Source organism: Lissotriton helveticus, chromosome 3_1, assembly GCF_964261635.1.
Source record: "Lissotriton helveticus chromosome 3_1, aLisHel1.1, whole genome shotgun sequence".
NCBI lineage: Eukaryota > Metazoa > Chordata > Amphibia > Caudata > Salamandridae > Lissotriton > Lissotriton helveticus.
This window is the reverse complement of record NC_136061.1, coordinates 347,780,918-347,806,574: the sequence shown is the minus strand read 5'-3', so window position 1 is coordinate 347,806,574 and position 25,657 is coordinate 347,780,918. Positions and strand designations below refer to the sequence as shown.

Sequence of the window (25,657 nt, the reverse complement as noted above, 5' to 3'; positions counted from 1 at the left end):
AGGTCATACTAATAATCAATGTGCAAATACGCAAATTTGAATTGTGGCATTCAACAATTGTCAGGTAAATAACCGATGTAACTACCTGAGTAAGCTATAACAATTAATAACCAAAAGAAGACGGCCTGTAGCATTTGCTGTCTGACGTTTGTGATGTGCTGGCACCTCAAAGGTTTGTTAATAAAACCCTCACACACCAACCTGGTTGGTGTCATGCTTCATCATCGGGTCCCAGCCAGGTAGCCAAATGTGCTACCTGGCTGTGGCTGTGCTGCAACACCTGATTACAGTGGAGCGGGTATTTTAGGTTGTGTGATGTGTGATTATGTGAGTGAGTTTACTATCCAGAATACTGCCTTGGTATTTTATTCTTGGAGCTCTGGGGTGTGGTTAAAATCTTTAGAGAGTGGATAATATATTCCAGATACTATGTGTAACTGTGTATATTATCAGATGGTCAAAGCTATAACAATAGAATGTAAATGTGCAAATACGCTAAAAACATTCCGAAGGGAAAAAGCACATAACAGGTCTGAATCATGACAAATGTGCAAATACGCAAGGTTCAATAATACTGTTCCCTTGAGGCACAGGGTCAAGACTGATTTGCATATGGCCATGTCTGAACTGGGATGGCTTGGTGAGCAAAATAACGATGGATTAAACCCAGATCTGTGACTAGGGGTGAATGTTTTGCCATTGTGCAACATTCCATCCATCATCTTGTGTGTTTAGCTGTTCACCCTATGTGGGAAGGGTATGCCCAGACGTGGGTCCCGTGCTCACTACGCCACTGGAGTCAAACTATCCTGGCTGAAGACGGCTGATAGCCAGAAACCGGTCCTAGGATGCTTGATTCTGGTCCAGGGAAAACATGGCTTGGCAGTTCGCTCTGGACTGTTCCCATGAGGCACAGGGTCAAGACTGATTTGCATATGGCCATGCCTAAACTGGGGTGGTTTGGTGAGCAAAATAACAATGGATTAAACCCAGATCTGTGACTGGGGGTGAATGTTTTGCCATTGTTCAACATTCCGTCCACCATCTTGTGTGTTTAGCTGTTCACCCTATGTGGGAAGGGTATGCCCAGACGTGGGTCCCATGCTCACTACGCCACTGGAGTCAAGCTATCCTGGCTGAAGACGGCTGATAGCCAGAAACCGGTCCTAGGATGCTTGATTCCGGTCCAGGGAAGATTTGGCTTGGCAGTTCGGTCTGGACTGTTCCCATGAGGCACAGGGTCAAGACTGATTTGCATATGGCCATGTCTGAACTGGGATGGCTTGGTGAGCAAAATAACGATGGATTAAACCCAGATCTGTGACTGGGGGTGAATGTTTTGCCATTGTGCAACATTCCGTCCATCATCTTGTGTGTTTCAATAATACTGGGCCCATGGAAAACTACACTGTCATGCCATCACGTTAATCATAAAAAGTGCTTTACGTGCTAAGGGTGTAAAAAATAATAATCTTAGTGCAAAACAGTGCTAAAAAATGAAAAAAAAAACAAAGTCCAAAAGTGGGTTGAACAGCAGATATCTTAATTACATATATTATTATGTATATATATATATACACACACATATATATATATCGTTTTTTATATATTCACATATATATATATATGAGTGTGTGTGTGTGTGTATATATTCACTAAAAAAACAAAGGTTAAAGGGACATTATAGTTAAAACCCCTTGAAATTGACTAAAAAAACAAAGGTTACAGGGACGTTATAATTAGACTGACATTTCACTCATACAAAACCAGAGAAATTCACCTGTTATAGTTACCTGAGTTAACTATAACTTGCACCCCTGCAATGCACTGCTTATGACCTCACATATTACATCACTCATGACATGGTCAGTGACATCACTGATGACATCTTAAATGCCATAACTTATGACATCAGTGATGACATCATCCAGTTACTGTGAGTGTTTTAGAAAAAAAGTTTATGAGTGTTAAATATATACACCTAGGTATATCGGTGAATAAGTGGGTGTAAGAGTGACTGGATGACTGACTGGATGCGTGAATGTAAGTGATTAGGTGTCTCAGTGAATGTATGGATGAGTGACTGGTTGTGTGAATGTATCTGTCTGTCAGTTGATGTCTATGTGAGTGTATGAGTGTGTTAGTAGGTATGTGAATGGCTATATTGGTGATTGATTGGTTGACTATCTCTATGGTTGTCTGGGTGTCTGTGTGTGTTGGTTAGGAGGTGTGTGGCTGCCTGAATGGATGAGTGAGTGGGTGACTCAGTGCCCTTTATTGGGTACTGAGTGCATGTGTGAGAAGCTGAATGGGTGAGTGAGTATATGTATGGCTGTGATTGATGATTGAGTGTTTGTGTCCGTATGGGTAAGTAACTGTGTATGTGAAAGGCAGTATGGGTGAGTGACTGGGTATATGAGTGACTGTATGCATGAGTGAGTGAATGTGAGAGTGGCTATATGGATAAGTGCATGCTTCTGTCAGTGACTATAAGTGAAGGAGTAATTGTTCCTATTTGAATGTGCAAGTAAATTGATATGTATGTAAATGTTTGGGTTTGTATGTACTCGTATGATTGACTGTATGGGTGGGTGTGTAGGTGGGTGAGTAGTTTTATGGGTGACTCACTCATTGTGGGAGTGTCTGTATGGGTATATGACTGGATATGTCAATGGCTGTATTGGTGACTGAGCGGGTGTATGAGTGGCAGTATGGGGCACAAGTGGATATGTGTGTAGATCTATGAATTAGTGAGTGGCTTTGTAAGTACTGGTATGGCTCTGTAAATGGGGTTGTGAATGGCTGTGTGGGAGTGCCAGTAGGTGCTTAAAAGATTCTATAGGGGTGTGAGTGGGTGCGTCAGAAATTATGTGAATGATGTCATTACTGATGTCATGAGTGATGTCAGTTGAGATTTCATCAGTGATGTCACTGACCATGTCATGAGTGATGTAATATGTGAGGTCATAAGCAGTGCATTGCAGGGGCGCAAGTTATAGTTAACTGAGGTAACTATAATGGCTGAATTTCTCTGGTTTTGTACCAGTGAAATGTCAGTCTAACTATAACTTCCCTGGTACCTTTGTTTTTTTAGTGAATTCCTAAGGTTTTTTAAATTCTATTTGTTAACTATAACGTCCCTGTAACCTTTGGCTTTTTTGTGAATTTCTGAAGTTTTTAAAATTCTGTTTGCTAACTATAACGTCCCTGTAACCTTTCCTTTTTTAGTGAATTTCTACGTTTTTTTAAATGCTAATTCCTAACTATAACATCTGTTTAACCTTTTTGTTTGTGTGAATTTTTAAGGTTTCTTAAATTCTATTTGCTAACTATAACGTCTCTGTAACCTTTGCTTTTTTTTGTGAATTTCATGTGAAGTGCATGTGTGCAGAGTGGTGGAGAAAGGAGGCTGGGCCATCAACCAGCTCTCTGGAATTCGGCTGCGTAGGACTTACAGGAGGTACCGGGAGGGCTTCTTGGCCCCCAATGTCCTTCAGGACTAAAGTGGACTTCATCCCCAACCAGTAGTGCACCCGGATGCACAAGCTTCCTGGCCCACTGCTGCTTGGGGGATGAAGTCCACTTTAGTTCTGAGGCCCTCAGGAGGCAATGGGACCTCATCGCCCCACCAGCACTGTGTGGAGAGAAATCTAGCTGTGTGGGGCTTACTGGAGGTAACAGGAGAGCTAGTTGGCCAACTGGGACCCTCAAGAGGAGGCAAAGGGACTTTATGCCCCAACCAAAAGCGTGCCAGGAGGTGCGTTTGCAGAGTGGTGGAGTATGGGGGCGTGGCCTGTGACCACCTCTCAGCAATACCACTATGTGGGGCTCACTGGAGGTTACAGGTAGGCTAGTTGGCCGCTAAGGACCCCCAGGAGTGAAGGGGACTTCATCCCCCAACCTAGAGCACGCCAGGATGCGTGTTTGCGGAGTGGTGGACAAAGGGGGCTGGCTTGCTATCAGAACTCAGTATTCCTACTGTGTCGACCTTACTGGAGGTAAGAGGAGGGGTAGTTGGCCCACAAGAACATAGTTGGGGGCCAACTACCCCTCCTGTTACCTCCTGTAAGTCTGACACAATGGGATAGCTAAGAGGTCTTTGGAGGCCACGGCCCCTTTGTTCACCACTCTGCAAACATGCCTCCTTCCGCACTACTATTTGGGGGATGAAGTCTACTTTACTCAGAGGGACCTTGGGGGCCAACAAACCCTCCTGGTACGTCCTGTAAGTCATACGCAACAGAAATCCTGGGAGCTGGCCAGAGGCCCTGATCCCTTTCTCCACCACTCTGCAAACGTAACGGCTAGTTAAAAAACCTTAGAAATTCATTGAAAAAAACCACAGGTTTCATGGACGTTGTAGTTAGAAATTAGCATTTAAAATTGCTAATTGCTGAAAAAAACCACAAGTTTTAGGGACGTTATAGGTGGAAATTAGCATTTAAAAAACGTAAAAAAGTCACAGAAAAAAACAAAGGTTACAACGGCATCATAGTTAGGCTGACATTTCCCTTGTACAAAACCATAGAAATTCAGCCTTTATAGTTAGCTGAGCTAACTATAACTCATGCCCCCACAATGCACTAGTTATCACCTCACATCACTCATGACATGGTCAGTGACAAGGGTAATTTTAGAGTTTAGGGTGGGTTTGGGTTTTTGAGTGGTAAGGGTATTTTTAGAGTTTAGGTTGGGTTTATGTTTTTGGGTGGCAATATTAATTTTAGGGTTTAGGTGGGTATGGTTTTTTAGGTGGCAAGGGTAATTTACCGTTTAGAGTAGGTATGAGTTTTTTGGTGGCAATGGGTATTTTTAGGGTTTAGGGTTGGTGTGGGTTTTTTGGGTGGCAAGGGTAATATTAGGGTTTAGGGTGGGTATGGGTTTTTGGGCAGCAGGGGTATTTTTAGGGTTTATAGTGGGTATGGGTTTTTTGCGTGGGAAGGGTATTTTGAGGGTTTATGCTGGCTTTAGTTTTTGTCTGGCAACTGTGATTTTAGGGTTTAGGGTGGGTATGGGTTATTGGGTGGCAAGGGTATTTTACGTGTTTAAGGTAGATATACGTTTTTAGGTGGCAAGGGTACTTTTAGGGGTTAGGGGGGTATGGCTTTGTGGGTGGCAAGGGTAATTTTAGGGATTGGGGCAGGTATGGGTTTTTAGGTTGGAAGGGTAATTTTAGGGTTTAGAATGGGTGTAAAGGGTATTTTTAGGGTTAAGGGTGGGTATGGGTTTTTGGGCGGTAATGGCACTTTTAGAGTTTAGGATTGGCTTAGGTTTTTAGGAGGCAAGGGTATTTTTAGGGTTATGGCAGTTATGGGTTGCAAGGGTATTTTAGGGTTTAGGGTGCATATTGGTTTTTGGGTGGTAAGAGTATTTTTAGGGTTTAGGGTGGGTTTATGTTTTTGGGTGGCAATATTAATTTTAGGATTTAGGGTGGGTATAGTTTTTTAGGTGGCAAGGGTAATATATGGTTTCAAGTAGGTATGGGTTTTTGGGTGGCATAGGGTATTTTTAGATTTTAGGGTTGGTGCGAGTTTTTGGGTAGCTAGGGCAATTTTAGGGATTATGTTGGGTATGGGTTTTTGGGTAGCATGATTTAGAGTGGGCATGGGTTTTTGGTTGGGAAGGGTATTTTTAGAGTTCAGGTCTGGCTTTAGGTTTTTGCCTGGCAAGGGTGATTTTAGGGTTTAGGGTGGGTATGGGTTTTTGGGGGCAAGGGTATTTTTAGGGTTTTCAGTGGGTGTAGGTTTTTGGGTGGCAAGGGTATTTTTAGGGTTTAGGTTTTTAGGTGGCAAGGGTATTTTTTGGGTTTTAGGTGGGTATGGGGTTTTGGGCTGCAAGGTATTTTTAAGGTTCATGGTGGGTATGGGTTTCTGGGTGGCAATGGTATTTTTAGGGTGGGAATTTTTTTTGGTTTTAGGTGGCAAAGGTATTTTTTGGGTTTAGGGTAGGTATGGGTTTTTAGGTGGCAAGAGTAGTTTTAGAGTATAGGGCCGGTATGGGTTTTTGGGTGACAGATTTAATTTAATTTAATTTTTAATTTAATTTAATTTAATTTAATTTAATTGTGGGTTTATATAGCGCTAGGAATCGACTCCCGGAGGAGTATCTCCACGCTTCGACCGCTGGGGAACCCGTCCTGGCTCACCCTGAGAGATGGTCCCTCATGGGTATCTCTAAGGTGCGACCAAACATCCCCGGCGGTCTGGGGGGGCCGTTGTGAAGATGAGGCAAGCTGATGCCCAGAGTTGCCGAGTGTGGTTTTTGACTAGAGTAGGCACCGAGGCGAGAATTATCGAATCCGCTGACCCTGGTCCACGACCCTGCCGCGTCGGGAATCGAACCCTGGTCCCGGGCCGTTCTCTGCTTACGGGTCTGCCGCCTCTAACCAGTGAGCCACACTTCTCAGGGGTGATTTTAAGGTTTAGGGTGGGAATGGGTTTGAGGGGCTGTGGGTGTTAAAGGTAAGTTTAAAAGATATATCTATATATTTTAGAATATATATATATATATATATATATATATATATATATATATATATATATATATATATATATATATATATTATATTTATATTTATACATACATGTGCATCTCTCGAGGAGGCTTTGGGCGCTGACGAAGGCAATCACCGGCCAGAAATGCATCCGCCACTCACTGCAAAATAAATGCCTCCAACTGTTTCCCCTTGGGTCTCTGCTCTTTTTCTTTGGGAAGGAGATTTGTGGCACATATCGAGCGTCAGCCAGAGACGCATTACAGAGTACCCCCGCTTCGCTCTGGGCTTGGACTTGACTGGCTCGAACTGTTCCAGTTCTTTCTGTTGCCAAAGGTGTTTGGATGGTCCTATGTCCGCCAAGGAGCCCGGGAAGAATTCTGGTAGTTGCGAGGTTATTTCAACCTCGCTCTGGGCAGCGTGTGATTTCACTGCAGTCCCTGCCACATGTATCCCTGGACTTCGTGGCTGAAGCGGTACAGGGGAGCAGAGGAGGCACTGTTTTGTGGACTGCAAAGCCGCTTTTTAAGAAATCATAACATTTGTTTTTTTATTTTGGAGGGCACACTTGGCTTCCCGCACGCATGCACAAGGAGCAAATTATTACTCAAATCCCCCCAGCAATGCCTCCAGGAACCTACCATCGGGAACTCTGGGACTTGTAGTTTCCCTTCACCAACTGGGTACTACACAGGTGAGCTGCATTAAGAACTGAGGGGCGGTGCAGACTTGTTACCACAGGTTTAAAAAGGGCGGGACCCATCAGCAGAGTGCTGCATCTCTCGAGGAGGCTTTGGGCGCTGACGAAGGCTATCACCGGCCAGAAATGCATCCGCCACTCACTGCAAAATAAATGCCTCCAACTGTTTCCCCTTGGGTCTCTGCTCTTTTTCTTTGGGAAGGAGATTTGTGGCACATATCGAGCGTCAGCCAGAGACGCATTACAGAGTACCCCCGCTTCGCTCTGGGCTTGGACTTGACTGGCTCGAACTGTTCCAGTTCTTTCTGTTGCCAAAGGTGTTTGGATGGTCCTATGTCCGCCAAGGAGCCCGGGAAGAATTCTGGTAGTTGCGAGGTTATTTCAACCTCGCTCTGGGCAGCGTGTGATTTCACTGCAGTCCCTGCCACATGTATCCCTGGACTTCGTGGCTGAAGCGGTACAGGGGAGCAGAGGAGGCGCTGTTTTGTGGACTGCAAAGCCGCTTTTTAAGAAATCATAACATTTGTTTTTTTATTTTGGAGGGCACACTTGGCTTCCCGCACGCATGCACAAGGAGCAAATTATTACTCAAATCCCCCCAGCAATGCCTCCAGGAACCTACCATCGGGAACTCTGGGACTTGTAGTTTCCCTTCACCAACTGGGTACTACACAGGTGAGCTGCATTAAGAACTGAGGGGCGGTGCAGACTTGTTACCACAGGTTTAAAAAGGGCGGGACCCATCAGCAGAGTGCTGCATCTCTCGAGGAGGCTTTGGGCGCTGACGAAGGCTATCACCGGCCAGAAATGCATCCGCCACTCACTGCAAAATAAATGCCTCCAACTGTTTCCCCTTGGGTCTCTGCTCTTTTTCTTTGGGAAGGAGATTTGTGGCACATATCGAGCGTCAGCCAGAGACGCATTACAGAGTACCCCCGCTTCGCTCTGGGCTTGGACTTGACTGGCTCGAACTGTTCCAGTTCTTTCTGTTGCCAAAGGTGTTTGGATGGTCCTATGTCCGCCAAGGAGCCCGGGAAGAATTCTGGTAGTTGCGAGGTTATTTCAACCTCGCTCTGGGCAGCGTGTGATTTCACTGCAGTCCCTGCCACATGTATCCCTGGACTTCGTGGCTGAAGCGGTACAGGGGAGCAGAGGAGGCGCTGTTTTGTGGACTGCAAAGCCGCTTTTTAAGAAATCATAACATTTGTTTTTTTATTTTGGAGGGCACACTTGGCTTCCCGCACGCATGCACAAGGAGCAAATTATTACTCAAATCCCCCCAGCAATGCCTCCAGGAACCTACCATCGGGAACTCTGGGACTTGTAGTTTCCCTTCACCAACTGGGTACTACACAGGTGAGCTGCATTAAGAACTGAGGGGCGGTGCAGACTTGTTACCACAGGTTTAAAAAGGGCGGGACCCATCAGCAGAGTGCTGCATCTCTCGAGGAGGCTTTGGGCGCTGACGAAGGCTATCACCGGCCAGAAATGCATCCGCCACTCACTGCAAAATAAATGCCTCCAACTGTTTCCCCTTGGGTCTCTGCTCTTTTTCTTTGGGAAGGAGATTTGTGGCACATATCGAGCGTCAGCCAGAGACGCATTACAGAGTACCCCCGCTTCGCTCTGGGCTTGGACTTGACTGGCTCGAACTGTTCCAGTTCTTTCTGTTGCCAAAGGTGTTTGGATGGTCCTATGTCCGCCAAGGAGCCCGGGAAGAATTCTGGTAGTTGCGAGGTTATTTCAACCTCGCTCTGGGCAGCGTGTGATTTCACTGCAGTCCCTGCCACATGTATCCCTGGACTTCGTGGCTGAAGCGGTACAGGGGAGCAGAGGAGGCGCTGTTTTGTGGACTGCAAAGCCGCTTTTTAAGAAATCATAACATTTGTTTTTTTATTTTGGAGGGCACACTTGGCTTCCCGCACGCATGCACAAGGAGCAAATTATTACTCAAATCCCCCCAGCAATGCCTCCAGGAACCTACCATCGGGAACTCTGGGACTTGTAGTTTCCCTTCACCAACTGGGTACTACACAGGTGAGCTGCATTAAGAACTGAGGGGCGGTGCAGACTTGTTACCACAGGTTTAAAAAGGGCGGGACCCATCAGCAGAGTGCTGCATCTCTCGAGGAGGCTTTGGGCGCTGACGAAGGCTATCACCGGCCAGAAATGCATCCGCCACTCACTGCAAAATAAATGCCTCCAACTGTTTCCCCTTGGGTCTCTGCTCTTTTTCTTTGGGAAGGAGATTTGTGGCATACATACATGTATATGCATATCTATATAGGATTTTAACCTACCTTTTAAATTTTTATCAAGTGTATGCCTTTACCACGCATGCCTTTACCACAGAAATGTAAGTATTATACAGGTAAGTATAAACCCTTTTTTCATATACATAGAAAGGGTATATACTTACCTGTAAAATGCTTACTTTTGTACGGTAAAGGCATGTGCGTGGTAAAAAATGGTGCTGTAATGGCAATGTGTGGTAATGGCACTTGCATTGTAATACCTGCGTTGTAATGCCAAGAGTGGTAATGGAAATTGTTGTATCGTCATGCATCCACTTAAGTGACGTCTATGCCTTGCAGTACACTTCTCAGGCAACTATGCCCTCAAGTTTACTTGTGAGACATCTGTACCCTACAATGCACTCCTATCGTGACTCTGACTTCCAATGTACTTGTCAGACGGCTATACCCAGCACTGCACTCCTCAAGTGACTATGCCCTGCAATGTACTCAGGTGACTATGTCCTTCAGTGCACGTATGATACATCTATGCCCTGCAATGTACTCCTCAGGCAACAATGCCCTTCAATGTACTTACGAGATGTCTAAGTCTTCTAATGCACTCATCAGGTGACTATGTCCTGCAGTGCACTCCTCAGGTAACTATGCCCTGCAGTGCACTCCTCAGGTGACTATGTCCTGCAGTGCACTCCTCAGGTAACTATGCCCTGCAGTGCACTCCTCAGGTGAGTATGCCCTGCAGTGCACTCCTCGGGTGACTATGTTCTATAGTGCACTCTTCAGGTGACTTTGTCCTGCAGTGCACTCCTCAGGTGACTATGCCCTGCAGTGCATTCCTCAGGTGACTATGTCCTACAGTGCACTCCTCAGGTGACTATGTCCTGCAGTGCACTCCTCAGGTAACTATGCCCTGCAGTGCACTCCTCAGGTGACTATGTCCTGCAGTGCAATCCTCAGGTAACTGTGCCCTGCATTGCAGTCCTCAGGTGAGTATGCCCTGCAGTGCACTCCTCGGGTGACTATGTTCTACAGTGCACTCTTCAGGTGACTGTGTCCTGCAGTGCACTCCTCAGGTGACTATGCCCTGCAGTGCATTCCTCAGGTGACTATGTCCTACAGTGCACTCCTCAGGTGACTATGTCCTGCAGCGCACTCCTCCGGTAACTATGTCCTGCAGTGCACTCCTCAGGTGACTATGTCCTGCAGTGCAGTGCACTCCTCAGGGGACTATGCCCTGCAGTGCAGTCCTCAGGTGAGTATGCCCTGCAGTGCACTCCTCGGGTGACTATGTTCTACAGTGCACTCTTCAGGTGACTATGTCCTTCAGTGCACTCCTCCGGTAACTATGTCCTGCAGTGCACTCCTCAGGTGACTATGTCCTGCAGTGCAGTGCACTCCTCAGGGGACTATGCCCTGCAGTGCACTCCTCAGGTGACTATGCCCTGCAGTGCACTCCTTAGGTGACTATGTCCTACAGCGCACTCCTCAGGTGACTATGTCCTGCAGTGCACTCCTCAGGTGACTATGCCCTGCAGTGCACTCCTTAGGTTACTATGCCCTGCAGTGCACTCCTTAGGTGACTATGTCCTGCAGTACACTCCTCAGGTGACTATGCCCTGCAGTGCACTCCTTAGGTGACTATGTCCTGCAGTGCACTCCTTAGGTCACTATGCCCTGCAGTGCACTCCTTAGGTGACTATGTCCTGCAGTACACTCCTCAGGTGACTATGCCCTGCAGTGCACTCCTGAGGTGACTATGCCCTGCAGTGCACTCCTTAGGTTACTATGCCCTGCAGTGCACTCCTTAGGTGACTATGTCCTGCAGTACACTCCTCAGGTGACTATGCCCTGCAGTGCACTCCTTAGGTGACTATGTCCTGCAGTGCACTCCTTAGGTCACTATGCCCTGCAGTGCACTCCTTAGGTGACTATGACATTCATGCACATGTCAAACGGTTCAGCGCTGTAATGTACTCCCCAAGTCGCTATGCTCTGCAGTGCATCTCTCAGGAAACTATGCCCTTCAGTGTATTGGTCAGACGTCCATGCCATGCAATACACTTCAAGTGACTATGCCCTGCAGTAACGTCCTCAAGCGACTGTGACCTGCAGTGCACTTGTCAGGCGTCACACCTTTTCCGAGGTTTTTTGGTATTTTATGGGGATAATGGGTTAAATTGCATAACATTGCGGTACAGCAGAAGAACAACTGCTTCACTGAAATCATTTCTATATAAATGTCACCTCGTGATCCCAGGAAGCATGTTTGCGGTTCTTAGACTGCTCGGGGGCAGGATAAGCCCTCCTGCTCAGAGCTGGCCACCCACCTCCTCCTGGGAGTCCGTCGCCCTCGGAGCCCACAGCTGCAGCTTCCTGGGGGCGATGAATCTGTCAGCGGTGCGAGAGGAGGGCAAGGAGAGGCGGAAACCAGAGGATGAGAGGAGGTTCCTTTTCACTTAGTGCTTTGTCACATCTAATAACCACCTATTGCCGCCTTCCCTTCTTACAGTCACTCAGCGCCTCTGTCATCTGCCATGTTACATGACCGTTCAGCACAGCCCTTGAATGTTAATAATCACTTAGTACTTCTGTCATCCCATCCCTAGCCTTATTCACGCCTTACAAACACCCAGGGCTTTCCTACCATGTGATCATCCCTCGGTGCGCCGCTCAATCTGATACTCACTCACGTTTTCCAGCTCATAACCTCTCAGCTCTTCTTCCATTACACCTGGTAAGGTTGCCCAGTCCTTACATGGCATCTTACCACCGCTCAGCGCCTCCACAACACCTGATAACTGCTCAGCTTTTCCATACCACCTGGCAGGAGCTCTGTCCTTGCATAACCTCTCTTGACGGTTCAGTTCTTTCTTAACTGCGGTGCTCTTCCATTACATCTGTGAACTACTCAGCTCTCCCATAAACGCGCGACTCTTCCATTCACAGGGTGCTGAATCTAGAGATCCCCATGGATGCAAAATGCCTTTCATTGATGGTCTCTGGGGAGGAGGCGTATCCCAGATATCAAAAAGCATGGCTGACATTGGCGGCTGTGGTGGCAAAAAACAATGTACCACGGGTCTGGGGTTCAAATAATCCCCATAGCCTCCGGGATTGAGAAACAGACCTAGACTGGGGTATGGGAGCAGAAAAAACAATCTACCAGAGCAGGGGCTGTCCGAAGAAATCAGAGAAGATTTGGGGAGCTTGGTGGTCATACAGGTGGTTCTGATGAGTCATATTAGGTGCAGGTCTGACCCGCTTAGTGGGTGGAGAGGTTCGATATTACTGATGGCCTGTAAATGGCTTCGCGGATCCTAAGGTTTGAATTCTTGTAGTTCACCTTCTTGTCATTCAAATGTCATGTATGTGCGATATGATTCGATGTGCCATGATGTTAGTCCTTCTGTGATGAGCAAGATTGCAATAAAAAGAATTTGAGAAAAAAAACTTTCATTCACTTCTGATAACCACTCAATTCTTCTATACCGGCTCAGCTCTGCCTTAACATATGAAAATCCCACGGCTCTTCCATAACCACAAAGCTCTTCCATAACAGCGGATAATTTCACACTCTTCCATAACAACAGATAACCGCTCAACTCTTCCATACCACAATCTCTTCCATAATGTCTGATATCCCTGCAGCTCTTCAATAGCTGCTCAGCTCTTCCATAACATCTGATAACGCAAAGTTCTTCCAAAACTGCTAAACTCTTCTATAAAATCTGATAAACGCACAACTCTCCCATTACATCTGATAACTGCCCTGCTGTTGCATAACACCCAATAACTGTCCAGCTCCACCATTATTGCTGATAAGAGCTCAGTCCTTACATAACAGCTCATCACTGTTCAGATTTTCTTAAACTCCTCTGCTCCTCCATAACATCTGATAATTGCTCCTTTCTTTCGTAACATATGATAACCACTGAACTCTTTCATAATATTTGATAACCACTCAATTGTTCCGATAACTGAGCTGTTCCATAGCTGCTCGGTTTTCATAACATCTAATAACCGGCCAGCTCTTCCATAAAATTTAGTAGCTGTCTATTTCTTCTATATTATTTGAAAAACATTTAGTTCTTCTATAATATCTGATAATCACCAGCACTTCTGTCACATCTGGAATCATTTAGCACTTTGGAAACACATGAGAATCCATTTTCACTCCGATCACATCGGACAGGTATAAGACTGCTCCATCAGATATTATGGCCCATCCACACCTTCTCACATCTCACAGGCTCCTTGTGCTTCCATGAAGAATCTCTGGCGCGTGGGTTTGGGGGACATTGAGGGAGGAGGGCAAAGTCTCTTGTGTATACTGGAGCTCATGTTTGTGAGGAAGCGGAACAGCCTGCTCTAACAGTCTTGGTAGAGTGTCCAGAAAAGTGTCTAGGGTGGTCCACTGGCCGGCTCAATACCCATCGAAGTAATAAATACTTTGCATTTAAGACCTGTGTCAGGTCAGAGTTTTAATGTCAGGTGCACTGGCAGAACTGGTCAGACGTAGTACTGGCCTTGACAGGTCTACTTCGGGTTAAATGTGTGGGGGATTTTCAAAAGTTTGAGCGGGGCTCCAAAAACCTAAATAATATATAACCTTCCAGGCCGGGCCTGGATTGAGGTTTATTGAGGAAGCTGTGTGAAGCTGCAATTTCACAAAGGCGAGGGTACCACGTACCCCACTCCTTTGCCTGCCTGAATATTTTTCCTCTATCCACTCAGGGTATATCACGATTCTGTCAGCCTTCGAGAACCCATTTTATCCTTCTTACTATTTAACTCAACCACTAACTAATATGTTCAGTGGAATTTGTGTAACAAAGAGCCTTGGAGCGTTGCCAAAACAGCGCCTTTGCCGTATGCGAAGAAAATTAAATAAACACGTAAATAGTTATAATATCGTGAATAATTCACATGCTTTTGGTCAGCTATATGTGTAGGGCATAATCCTGGAATCTACGGGTTCTGGTGGAGAACAGGCGGAGGAGGTCAGGGCAAGAGTAGAGATGTCGCCAGCATGTGAAAACAAATATGCAAAACGAGACTACAAAATGTAGGCTCCTAAAATGTCACCTTGACATAAATATCTCGCTACCAAAAGTTCGAACTGTACCTAATTCCACTCACACACTCTTGCCCCAAATTCACTGAACTTTGAATACAATATGTATGCGGGCGTGGGCTGGCTGGTTTTAGAAATTAAACACAGGTCAGAAATTGTGTAGGTAGATAATTATTTAAGATCGAGTGTTTGGCAGTTTAGAATTTAGAATCAATTTGTTGTGAAATGTGTTTTTGTAGACAAGCAGTATTTATGAGTGCGGGAAGTTTACATTAGTACCTTGATATGCTCTTAAGTGCCTTTGTGAAACAGCCATGAAGGCTCCAACTCCCTATTAGTAAAAGTGCAGGAAGGCACAGTCTTTTCTGCTAGCACACATTTTTATGAATCCTACTTGAATCTTCCCAGTTTAGATTTTTTGGGGCAGTTCAAAAAGGCGTGCTTGAGTATGTACAAGAGTACCACAAAGTACTACTTCACTTACTCCAAAATGTCTTTGTGAATATCCCCCTTTGTTTTCACATGGGCCTGCTCTGTGTGTGAGGGCGGGTGGAATGACGATCTGTTTATAGAACATCTTGTAGCACAGGCCAAGAGACTGAGGGGCATCGGCTGAGCTGTGTCTGTAGTCTTTGCGGCCAGGGCAGCTTGTGATACGGGTCAGAACAGTAGTGTATAAGTAACTCCGTCTGCGGCTTCTCAGGTGGTACAGCAGTATGTGGTACAGTGGGGTGAGGTGCATTGGCGGTGCTGTGTGTGTGGGGGGCTCTGCACACAGCTGTATGGTATAGGGCACGGCAGAGGTGCATTGGCGGTGTTGTGGGGGGCGAAGGGGGCTTCTGCTCACTGAGCAGTATGTGGTATAGTGCACGGCAGAGGTGCATTGGAGGTGCTGTGTGCGGGGTTGCTGCTGACAGCGTAGCATGTGACTTATGTTCAATGGCAAAGCTGCATGTGGAGTGTGTACGGAAATAATTTGTGTATTCAGGAGGGTCGGTGTTCCCTACGCGGTCCGCAGGAACACTCCTGATAAACAGCATTCTGAGCACTACTCTACCCTTTAAGAGGGTGGGGGAACATAGAACCAGTGGGGGGAACATAGAAACATTCTTATTAAATGAAGAAACCTCTTTTCTTAGAGTGTATTTGAAAGATAACAATAGCACTGCTAAAAGTTATTCACATAGGCAAAATATTCTTAAAAAGAAAACATCTCTTTTAAATTTAAAAAGGAAAAATACAATCATAAATTTGACAACAATAAGATGATTTGTATAGTATAAAAATCTTCATTTTACTTTTTATTCCATCGACCTCAATCATGGCTGTTTCTATTTCAACAGGTTTACAGCACCTTTAACAGTGCCAAAGTTGAGAATAAGCACAGTCCTTCTTATTTCAGTCAAGGGGCTGCAAAGTAAAGGGTCGCCTTTGCGCGGACGCCATTGTAAAGAAAAGAGTGAACAAGCTTGGACAAAAAGTCTTGAAGCCCACAGGCACTGTTATTTAAATGGCAGTGCAATGATGCCTCACAGTACTGGCGTTTCCTGGCACGTCCTGCAACATGCAAGGGGCTGCGGTTCATACGGAGTCCTTTTATTGTCCTAAGGAGCGCCTCTTATGAAAGTCACATGTCCAAAGTAAACGCTCCCCGGGTGAATGGTGCCCTTAAAGAATCAGACTGCCAACTACCATTGATCATAGTTGCCCTAACAGGGTAAGAAAGCATACCTCCCGACAGCACCTCCCTCCCGCTGGGGCCTAGAGCAGACTTCTGGGCGCATAATTCAGTACCTCTATGCATTTGTGCGATACCAACCAGTCAAGGCCTAGCGGTTTCTTAGAAAGTATCTCTAGGGTGAATATCAGAAACGCGCCGCACGTACCACATGAGGGCAGGAAGGGGTGTCACCCCCCAGGTCGTTTAGAACATCCCCTCGCCCGTCTTGCCAAAGAGCGCTCTGAATGCACGCACAGCGCTGTCAGTGGATGGGCAGTGAATGCTGGTAGCCTGCACTCGGGAGGAATCCAAACTGCCACTGGAAATGTCCCGGGGAAGACTCCATAAAGTTGTCTGTGTGATTCTGGTGGCACGTGCCTCTCACCGCATCATGGTAGTTCGTGTTGGGGTAGTAGGTCGGGCTGGGCATCAAGTGTTCCTCTTTGGGGCTTCCGTAGTGCGAGTGGAAGAAGGGATTGTCTGTCGAGAACCGGGAGTAGAGCGGGGATGGACTCTGCTGGAAGTGTGCCAGGTCACCATAGTTGGCAGCCGAAGGTAGAAGGTGGCTGTCTGAAGGGATGTGGAAAGGCTGCGCGGCGCCGTGCGTGGCCTCCTGCGTCATCGCGCCCTCGTGCCGCCGGTGGCACTCCGCGTGGCCGCACGACCATTTTGGGGGCGGGCTGGAGTGCAGAAAGGTGGAGAGCGTGGAGATGCGGTTAATGGCCCGCCTCAGCGTGGCGATCTTGGAGAGCCTCTTGCCCCCAAGGTCGTGCTTCAAGGTCAGGCGCAGGGCGTTGAAGGCTTGGTTGTAGTCCAGGATCCGTTTGCGCTCGCGCACGTTGGCGGCCACTCTCCTGGCCTTGGACCTCACGGGCCGGGCTCTCTTCTTCACCTTGGCCTCCTCGGGGTCACTGGCGGAGTGAGAGGCCTCGCTGTCCTTGGAGTCCATTCGCAGGAGCTCTGGGCCAGGGCCAGCCCGGGCGTCATCTCCTTCCAGGTCATCGTCCGAGTAGTCAGACTCTGTCACGCTCATGGCTGAGGGCCCTGGCTCTGCTTTAGGCATGATGCTGCTGCGCGTCTGTGGATTCCACACTTGGCAAGCTGTTTTTAAGCAAGTGTTTGCGCTTTGACTTCCAGAAATGGGCAGACACGCCTTCTAAACCAAACCAGCCCACTTAAAAAAAAAACACCACCCTTAATGGCTCGCTTAAAGGTAACACGTGGTTATCTGCCTGATATCCCCATAGCTCATTTTATGACCTGCCTCAGGTGAGCAGGTAATGGGAAGATGGCATTTCCACAACATACCCGAGGAAGGCTGCGCTGGAATGAACTCAGCCTTACAGACATCGCCCAGTCTGTCCCATCAATAAAAAACTTCATTTCATCTTGACGATTCACCTTTCTTTTCTGATGATTAACCTTCCAAAAACTCGTCCAATTAAGGTAGAGGTTTTACATACCGCTCAAAGGGAGCCGTGCAGAGGCTGCAGAGGGCGGGTTCTCTTGATGTAGAGAGCTGTCCCCCGGTGCCATAAATCAAGCTGGCTGTAAAGTTGCACTGATGTGTTAATGAGGGACAGGAATGCTTTCTTCAGAACATTATTAAAAGAAAAAGGAGTAGCGTCCTTTCCAAGCATTGTTAGGTCTCAAACTCACAACTCTCACTATAGCGCCCAAATCACAAGGCCCTGACTTTCAGGGTTTTCTTGCACATAATTTGGCATTTAGTGGGTTGTGATATAGTATCCTGGCACAATATCACTTAATAATAATAATAATAATAATATACCTGTATATACAGTAAACAATTCTCACAATGTGCAAACTACTTAAGAGACGTTTAAAAGGGGCAACTCAATGTCAGTTATTTTTTAACTTCAGAAATATAAACAGCTGTGTCAGGAATTAACCTGTAACATGGCGTCTACACAGATACCTATATGGCAGGTGATCAGCCTACTGAGCTACCTTACCAGCGGAAGCCAGCTGAAGTCTTGTTACACATATCCTAGTATTTCTGAGTGGCTCACAATATACGTAATCTTGATTACAGCCCACAACACTACAACTCTTGCTTATGCAGCCGACACCAATTTGTTCTTATGGGCACCTCCAGGTCCCAGAAGATCTCAATCACCTGGTGAGCTTCTAACACTGTGATGCTGTCCCCCGTCATTTTCAACCTCCTGTTAGAGCTTCTTGGAGCTGTAATTGCGGACAATTGCGAAAAGAACAGATGATGGATGGAATGCTGAACAAATCAAACATTCACCCCTAGTCACAGATCTAGGTTAAATCCATAGTTTTTTGCACGTCATTTCAGTTCAGACCGAGCCATATGCAAATCAGTCTTGACTCTACTCCCCATGGGAACAGTCCAGTAGGAACTGCCAGGCCAGGTCTCCTCCCTGGACCAGAAACAAACATCCTGGGAGGTTTCGGGATATCAACCCATATCAGTCAGGCTCGACTGAATCTGATGGCAAAGCAAGCACGGGCACATGTTGGAGCATACCCTTCCCATTTAAGGTGAAAAATGCAAAAAGAACAGATGATGAACGGAATGCTGAACAAATCAAATATTCACCCCTAGTCACCGATCTGGGTTAAATCCATTGTTTTTCTGCACACCACGCATTCCAGTTTAGAGCCAGCCATATGAAAATCAGTCTTGACCCTGTAATTGCTGATAACAACTAACCATGGGCAGAGAACTCCGCTCCGCTGGCGGAGCTTGCAGATTTTTGCATACTCCGTGTTCCGCAGAGAACACGAAGTTTATGCAAAACTACGACTCCGCAGTGGTGCGGAGTTCAGCCCCGGACCCTCCCCACCTCCACCCCCCTCAATAAATGTTTTAAAAATAAAAATTAAGGTAAATTAAACGCACTTCTTTATCGCGCCGTATCCGGCTGCCCTCCTCCTCCTTGCCGTGGTCATGCAGAATCCCCTACGTTTGACGCAGTCCTACGGCCATGACATATGTATGACTTAGGGGATTCTGCAGGAGCACGGCGAGGGCAGCCAGAGACGCCGCAAGAAAGAGAAGTTTAATTTACCTTAGTTTTTTATATTTCCTTAAAAAATATTGATTGAGGGGTGTTGGATGCGCGAGTGAAGCAGATCTCCACTGAGTTTTTGCCCAACTCTGTGGAGCTCCGCGTGGAGCAACTACGCCGGCTCCGCCCAGGCCTAATAACAACATTAAAATTTACCATTATGCTGACGATACACAACTATGGCCCTATTAGGATGGCGGACGGACCTGCGTCCGTCCGCCACCCCAGAGGTGGAGGGACCGTCCGCAGGGGCAGCGGCGGTCCCTCCGCGCAAATTAGGATGTGACCGCCACCCTGGGGTCACATCCTGTATGTTTAACATTGCGGTGGGTGCTGCTTGAAGCAGCACCCACCGCAATGTTAAAAATGCAAGCAGTGCATTTGCATGCACAAAGCGGCAGGCACCGCGCGGTGCCTGCCGCTTCGTGCATGCAAATGCAGGGGGGTACCATAGGTACCCCCCATGTGCACCCCCACCTCCCCCTTCACCCTGGGGGCCCGCAACGGGCCCCCAAAGAAAAGACCGTGTGCCTTTTCGTGGCGGCATTGCTGCCGCGGAAAGGCATATCCGTAAGCAAATCATAATATGGCTGGCGGTGTCTGATAGACACCGCCACCATATTAGAGCTTTTCCGCCGCGGTCTCGCGGCAGAAAAGCGGCGGACGGTCTTGCCGTCCTCAGATGACCCCCCCCGCCATCCTAATCTGGCGGGGGGGTCATTTCTCTCAACGCAGCGGTGAATTCGCATCCTCCGGGCCGGGGCTGGCTTCCGCCAGCCCGGAAGATGCGGATTCACCGCAATCGTAATCGGGCCCTATGTTTCAAAGCCTCCTCTTCTCCAGATATTCATCACTTCAAACACTGCCTCTACATAACACTAGAGCTGGATGTCTAGCACCTACTTGAAGCTTCATCCCACCAAAACAGTATTCCTTCTATTTACCAAAATACAAGCAACAATTAGTCCAATTATAGCACAACCACATGAATCTGGACAGATTTGAACTCCAACTTTCACCCCACACCAAGTCACTTGTTTCAACCTCTGCCAAATTTCATGCTGAATGACCACGCCAACAAAACTGAGATGGCCTGGTACCAGCTGTCTCTGCTTTACAAAGTGAAACCATTCCCACCCAGAAAGTCACTTTAAAACTGCTGTTCAAGCCCTCGTACTCTTGCATCTGGATGATGGCAAAGCTTGGGTCTATGTCCTCCAAGACTTCTCTCTCGCTCCTTTAAGAACATCCTGCATTCTGTAGCACTGCTCCTTCAGGCTCTGAAGAAATATGACCAAATCACCTACACTCTTGAAGGAGCACTCCAGGCTTCCCTTGACAGCCCACATCATCTTCAAAACCAGCAGCATCATTTATAATCCACCCCTGCTTATCTGGATGACAAGCTCACCATCTTTACCGATTCTCTATATACATGCAGTCATGACTCGAAAAAGCAGAGGCTAAGAACTGCAAAAAAGAAAAAAGCAAGGCAATAGGCCTTCTCTGTTTAAGCACCGGATATTTAACGATAGCCCTACATCCATCAGATTTGACCCAACCCTGCTCTAATATAGGAAAGAGCTATACATGCAACTCTTTCACGCCACTACTTCATGATACAGCAACAGTCCTCAAACCAGACAGCTATTTTTTACAAATGTTGACAGTGTTTGAGCTACATTTCCAAATTATGTGACTTTGATGCCATTCTAAGGGATTGGTGATGTAGCAGATTTAATCTAACATTTTCACAGTGGAAATATTGATTAATCACTGGCTATTACTTGTCAGTATAGCATGAAAGGATGTATCACGGAGGGAGCTACACTGCTCTATAACTTTGAGCTGTATTGTGCATATGATAGTGATAGGAATTATGTTTAAAGTATACTGTTGTTGTAGGTGGTGTGTTAAAGTGACTTGAGCTGGATGCACCGCTGATCTATGGCAAATGCTGAACCATCTCTATGACTTGTAGCTAATTGATTACCCCAGGTGTTGTCTCCTTACCCACTGGCATGTGACAGGACACCAGAATGCGATCACTTGAAGGGAGATAGGGAAAGAAATGGTAGATGGAACTAGGCAAATGCAGGAAGGGAATGGAAGATAGCAACTCCAAGTCAACACCTACACCATCAAACTCTGCCCAGCAGATGAGGAGGGGTCTTTAGGTATATGCAAAAGAAAGCAAGCTAGTGGGTGCAATGGTTATACAAAGATATTTCTAACAAAATATTTTCCCAATAGGCCACTTTAATTAGACCACAGATTCAAGATGTAACTTACATGCAATATTCTGGTGCAGGTACATTAACCATCCAAAGTATTTTAAGAAGAATTAAACAGTGACTATTGATTTGGCTTGGATTTCCACGCAAGATAGATAAAAAAAGTCACAAAACATTACAGTCCAGAATTTTGCCCCATTGAAATATAAACATAATGCAGCAACTTCAAGATGAAAACATCAAAGATTTTTTAAAGCTGTCCAGAATATTCCTACATATTTTTGATGCAATCAGAGGCACGATTACTATGTTGAAAAAGAATACAGAGGGGTTTAAACAAACTTCTATTTAATTACCAATTCCTGACCATTCAATAACCTCAGAATACACAGGAATTCCCAGTCATTTTCACTGAGAGAGGTGTTAACTCGCCCTGCAGGCTGGGGACCCCCACTGTAAGCTCACAATCATGTTTAGAACCCACAACCAGAGGCACCCAAATTGCACCAATAGACAGGTACTCAACAGTGAGTGTGATAAATGTTTCTGAAACATGAGAATGCAAGCTTGCTCCCCTCCTTCAACAGATTAGTTACAGCACACCATCAACTGTGCAAGCACCACCCACAGAACAGATACATCCGTCCGTTAGCAACACGTTTCCCTGTCTAACAGAACAGACACACAATGAGCATCAGTTTACAAGCATCCCATCTTCATAGAATACGTGAACACACCAAAGCATCCATTTTGTAAGGTGATGCACCGTTACATCGCAACTTTTACAACGGGAGGCTTTTACAACGGAACTTTTACAACGCAGGATCCATTACATCGGATGCCATTACAACGCATGGCATTACATAGCAGATGCTATTACAACGCATGGCATTACATCGTAAGTATAGGTAAGTATTTAATTTTTTTATTTTTATTAATATTAATTATAATTAAATATATTTATTTATGTTTTTTAATATTATTAAATTATTATTTATTATATTAAATAAAATAATTTTTAAAATAAGTACAGGTGTACAGGGGTGTTTTTAGGTTTCTGGGTAGGGTTTGGGTTTTGGGGTACAGGGGTGTTTTTAGGTTTCAGGGTAGGGTTTGGGTTTTGGGGTACAGGGGTGTTTTTAGGTTTCAGGGTAGGGTTTGGGTTTTGGGGTACAGGGGTGTTTTTACGTTTCAGGATAGGGTTTGGGTTTTGGGGTACATGGGTGTTTTTAGGTTTCAGGGTAGGGTTTGGGTTTTGGGGTACAGGGGTGTTTTTAGGTTTCAGGGTAGGGTTTGGGTTTTGGGGTACAGGGGTGTTTTTAGGTTTCAGGGTAGGGTTTGGGTTTTGGGGTACAGGGGTGTTTTTAGGTTTCAGGGCAGGTTTTGGGGTACAGGGGTGTTTTTAGGTTTCAGGGTAGGGTTTGGGTTTTGGGGTACAGGGGTGTTTTTAGGTTTCAGGGTAGGGTTTGGGTTTTGGGGTACAGGGGTGTTTTAGGGTTCAGGGTTGGGTTTGTGCTTAGGGCTAATTAAATTATATTTACCATTTATAAATTAATTAAAATATATTTATTAAATTAAATTAATTATATTATATTAATTACATTTTTTAATTAAATTAATTAAATTAAATAAAATATTTTAATTAATTTATTTTAATTATAATGTTTAAAAATATTTAAATTAAATTAATTTCATTATATTAATTAATTAAAATTAATTACAATTTTTATTAAAATTAAATTAAACAAATAGATTTAAATTTATTAAATTAAATTAATTACTATTTTAAAATGTATTTTAATTAAATTAATTAAATTAAATTAATTAAATTAACTTAATTACATTTTTTTTAAAAAGATATACTTACCTATACTTACGATGTAATGCCATGCGTTGTAATAGCATCTGCTATGTAATGCCATGCGTTGTAATGGCATCCGATGTAATGGATCCTGCGTTGTAAAAATTCCGATGTAACAGAATGCGTTGTAAAAAACCGCGTTGTAGTGACACCAATCCATTTTGTAACAGATACAGTCAGGCATCAGCAGTGCAGGCTTTCTTTCCTGATGGAACAGATACAGCATTTGCAGAAGAGCAAGTTTTCCTCCTTCACAGAACAGGAACAGCATGGTAACGGCAGTGGAAGTTTCCCCTCTGACACTGCAGCAGCATTACAAGCATCCTACTGTTACAGAGCAGTTAAAACTAACTCTGGAAGTATCAATGAAGCCTCCTCTCTCGAATAATAGGTACAGCTGAGTCTGCAGCAGCAGTGCTAACACCCTTGTGTATTTGGCACATATGCGTCAATATGGTAGTGTAGATTTGTAAGTGGATGGATGGTTGAGCAAGTAAAACATTCTAAGTATGGAGGTGTTAGGCCTGCCTGGGGACATCCTTCGCATGCAGCAGGGAACGGTGCGCATACGCCATTTAAGCTGCAGGAAGCTGCTTTCCTTCTAGTTGTTTTTTTTTTGTTGCTTGTAGCTTCCTGTGTCGTGTCAGGATCCTGCTCTTCCACATTTCTGATTTAATCTTTTGGCGCCCTGTCGGCATTTCCCTCGTTGGGTTCTCGCGTTCCAGGACTCCGCTTATTGCATCCTTAGGAGATATCAATCTAAAAGCAGGACTTCTACGCCACAGCACCTCCTGTACAGTCAGCTGTGGTTGTTTGTCTCTTACCTTCCCCTCTTCCCCCCTGTTTGGATCTGACTTTAATTATGTTGGGTCGTTCTAGGCAGTAGGGAATTTTGGACTTTGCATCTTGGTCGCCTCTCGCTACTGTGGAAAAGCCAGGTGAGGATTCTGACAGAGTGGCAACCCTACACAGGCAACCTGCAAAAAGAAACACAAATGCTGACACAAAGAGTAGACGCATTACAAGAGTTAGGAGCTACTGGGATTAGTGGACCAGGTACAGGACAAGTTACAAAAGATGGGGGTGGTACCTTTCCTACTTCCTCAGCTCGAGGAGCCAGTCAGGGTACAGGTGTCCCTGTTATTCAAGACACTACCCCTCCCACTATTCCATTAGCTCCTCCAGAATGCTTTAATGGAGATCCCTTGAAGTTTTCTGCATTTATCAATCAGTGCCAATTGCATTTCATTGTTTTCCCAATTAAAAATCAAAGGTAGCTTTTTGTGTTATAATATTTAGGGGATACCGCAGCTACATGGTCCATTCCACTAGTGGAACACAATGATCTCTTGCTATATGACTATTTCAGCCTTTAAGGCATAGCTAACAAGGCTAATTGACTCATTTATGCAGTCAGTGGACACCTTGTTGCTTAATCTAAGGCAGGGTAGTAAGGACATCATGACTTATATTTCCACCTTTAATTGGTTATTTGCAGTAGCAAATTGGCCTGAAAGCAAACACAGTTCTCTATTTTACCGAAAGACGAACTTAAGCACCTATTGGCTCAGGCAGTGAATATTCCCGACTCCTGTAGTGAGGTGGTAGAACTGGTTGTTAAACTAGACCATTGTCTATCAGAAAGACGACGAGATAGAGGACGTACTGATGCTAAGATGTACTTGTATCGGGAAAGAAAACCTCAACCTGACAAAGCCTCAGATGACCTGGATTTTTTAACAGAGTTTTATATAGCGCAAACTTGATCCGATTCGGGTATCAGAGCACTTTAGATAGTACCAGTTTCGTTACATGAGGAACTTATGCAGATAGGTAGTCTGAAGGGCCCCTTGAGTGAAGAAGAATGTCAGAGATGTAGTGATGTCTATACCGTGAGACAAAAAATTTCTTATGTGATTGTACTCTGAAACTAAAAAGAATAGGGGACTCCGGAAACTAATGGCCTGAGACCTGTTGAGACCAGTGTTTCCAGTAGTATAGGTCCTACAGTCTCACAATACTTAGCCCAAATCGCTCCTATGGATCTGTCGCATCATTTCTTTTTTCACATTCGCTTGACTTGAGGAGACCATTCCAGGTATTTACATGTCCTAATAGATTCAGGAGCCACGAAAAACGTTATGGATTTTGGTTTGGTCTCCCAATTTGACATAACCCAATCTAATCAAGGATATGGCTGAGAAGGTTAAGAATATAGGCGGAAGTACCTTAAAGTCAGGACCCATAACGAATTCCAC

At 45.4% G+C, this 25,657-nt stretch overlaps 2 protein-coding genes across 8 annotated transcripts in view; one reads left to right on the top strand and one right to left on the bottom strand.

The window, feature by feature from the left end:
• Nucleotides 1-17,305, bottom strand: part of BHLHA9 (basic helix-loop-helix family member a9) — a 47,665-nt gene extending 30,360 nt beyond the window's left edge. Inside the window, exon 1 of the mRNA XM_078683597.1 lies at nucleotides 16,409-17,305. Coding sequence (XP_078539723.1) covers nucleotides 16,505-17,305 — 801 coding nt within the window. The 3' untranslated portion in view covers nucleotides 16,409-16,504. The remainder of the gene's footprint in view (nucleotides 1-16,408) is intronic.
• LOC144822453 (uncharacterized) overlaps nucleotides 1-25,657 on the top strand; it is a 1,018,233-nt gene that overhangs the window by 846,429 nt on the left and 146,147 nt on the right. The gene's annotated exons all lie outside the window — the stretch shown is intronic.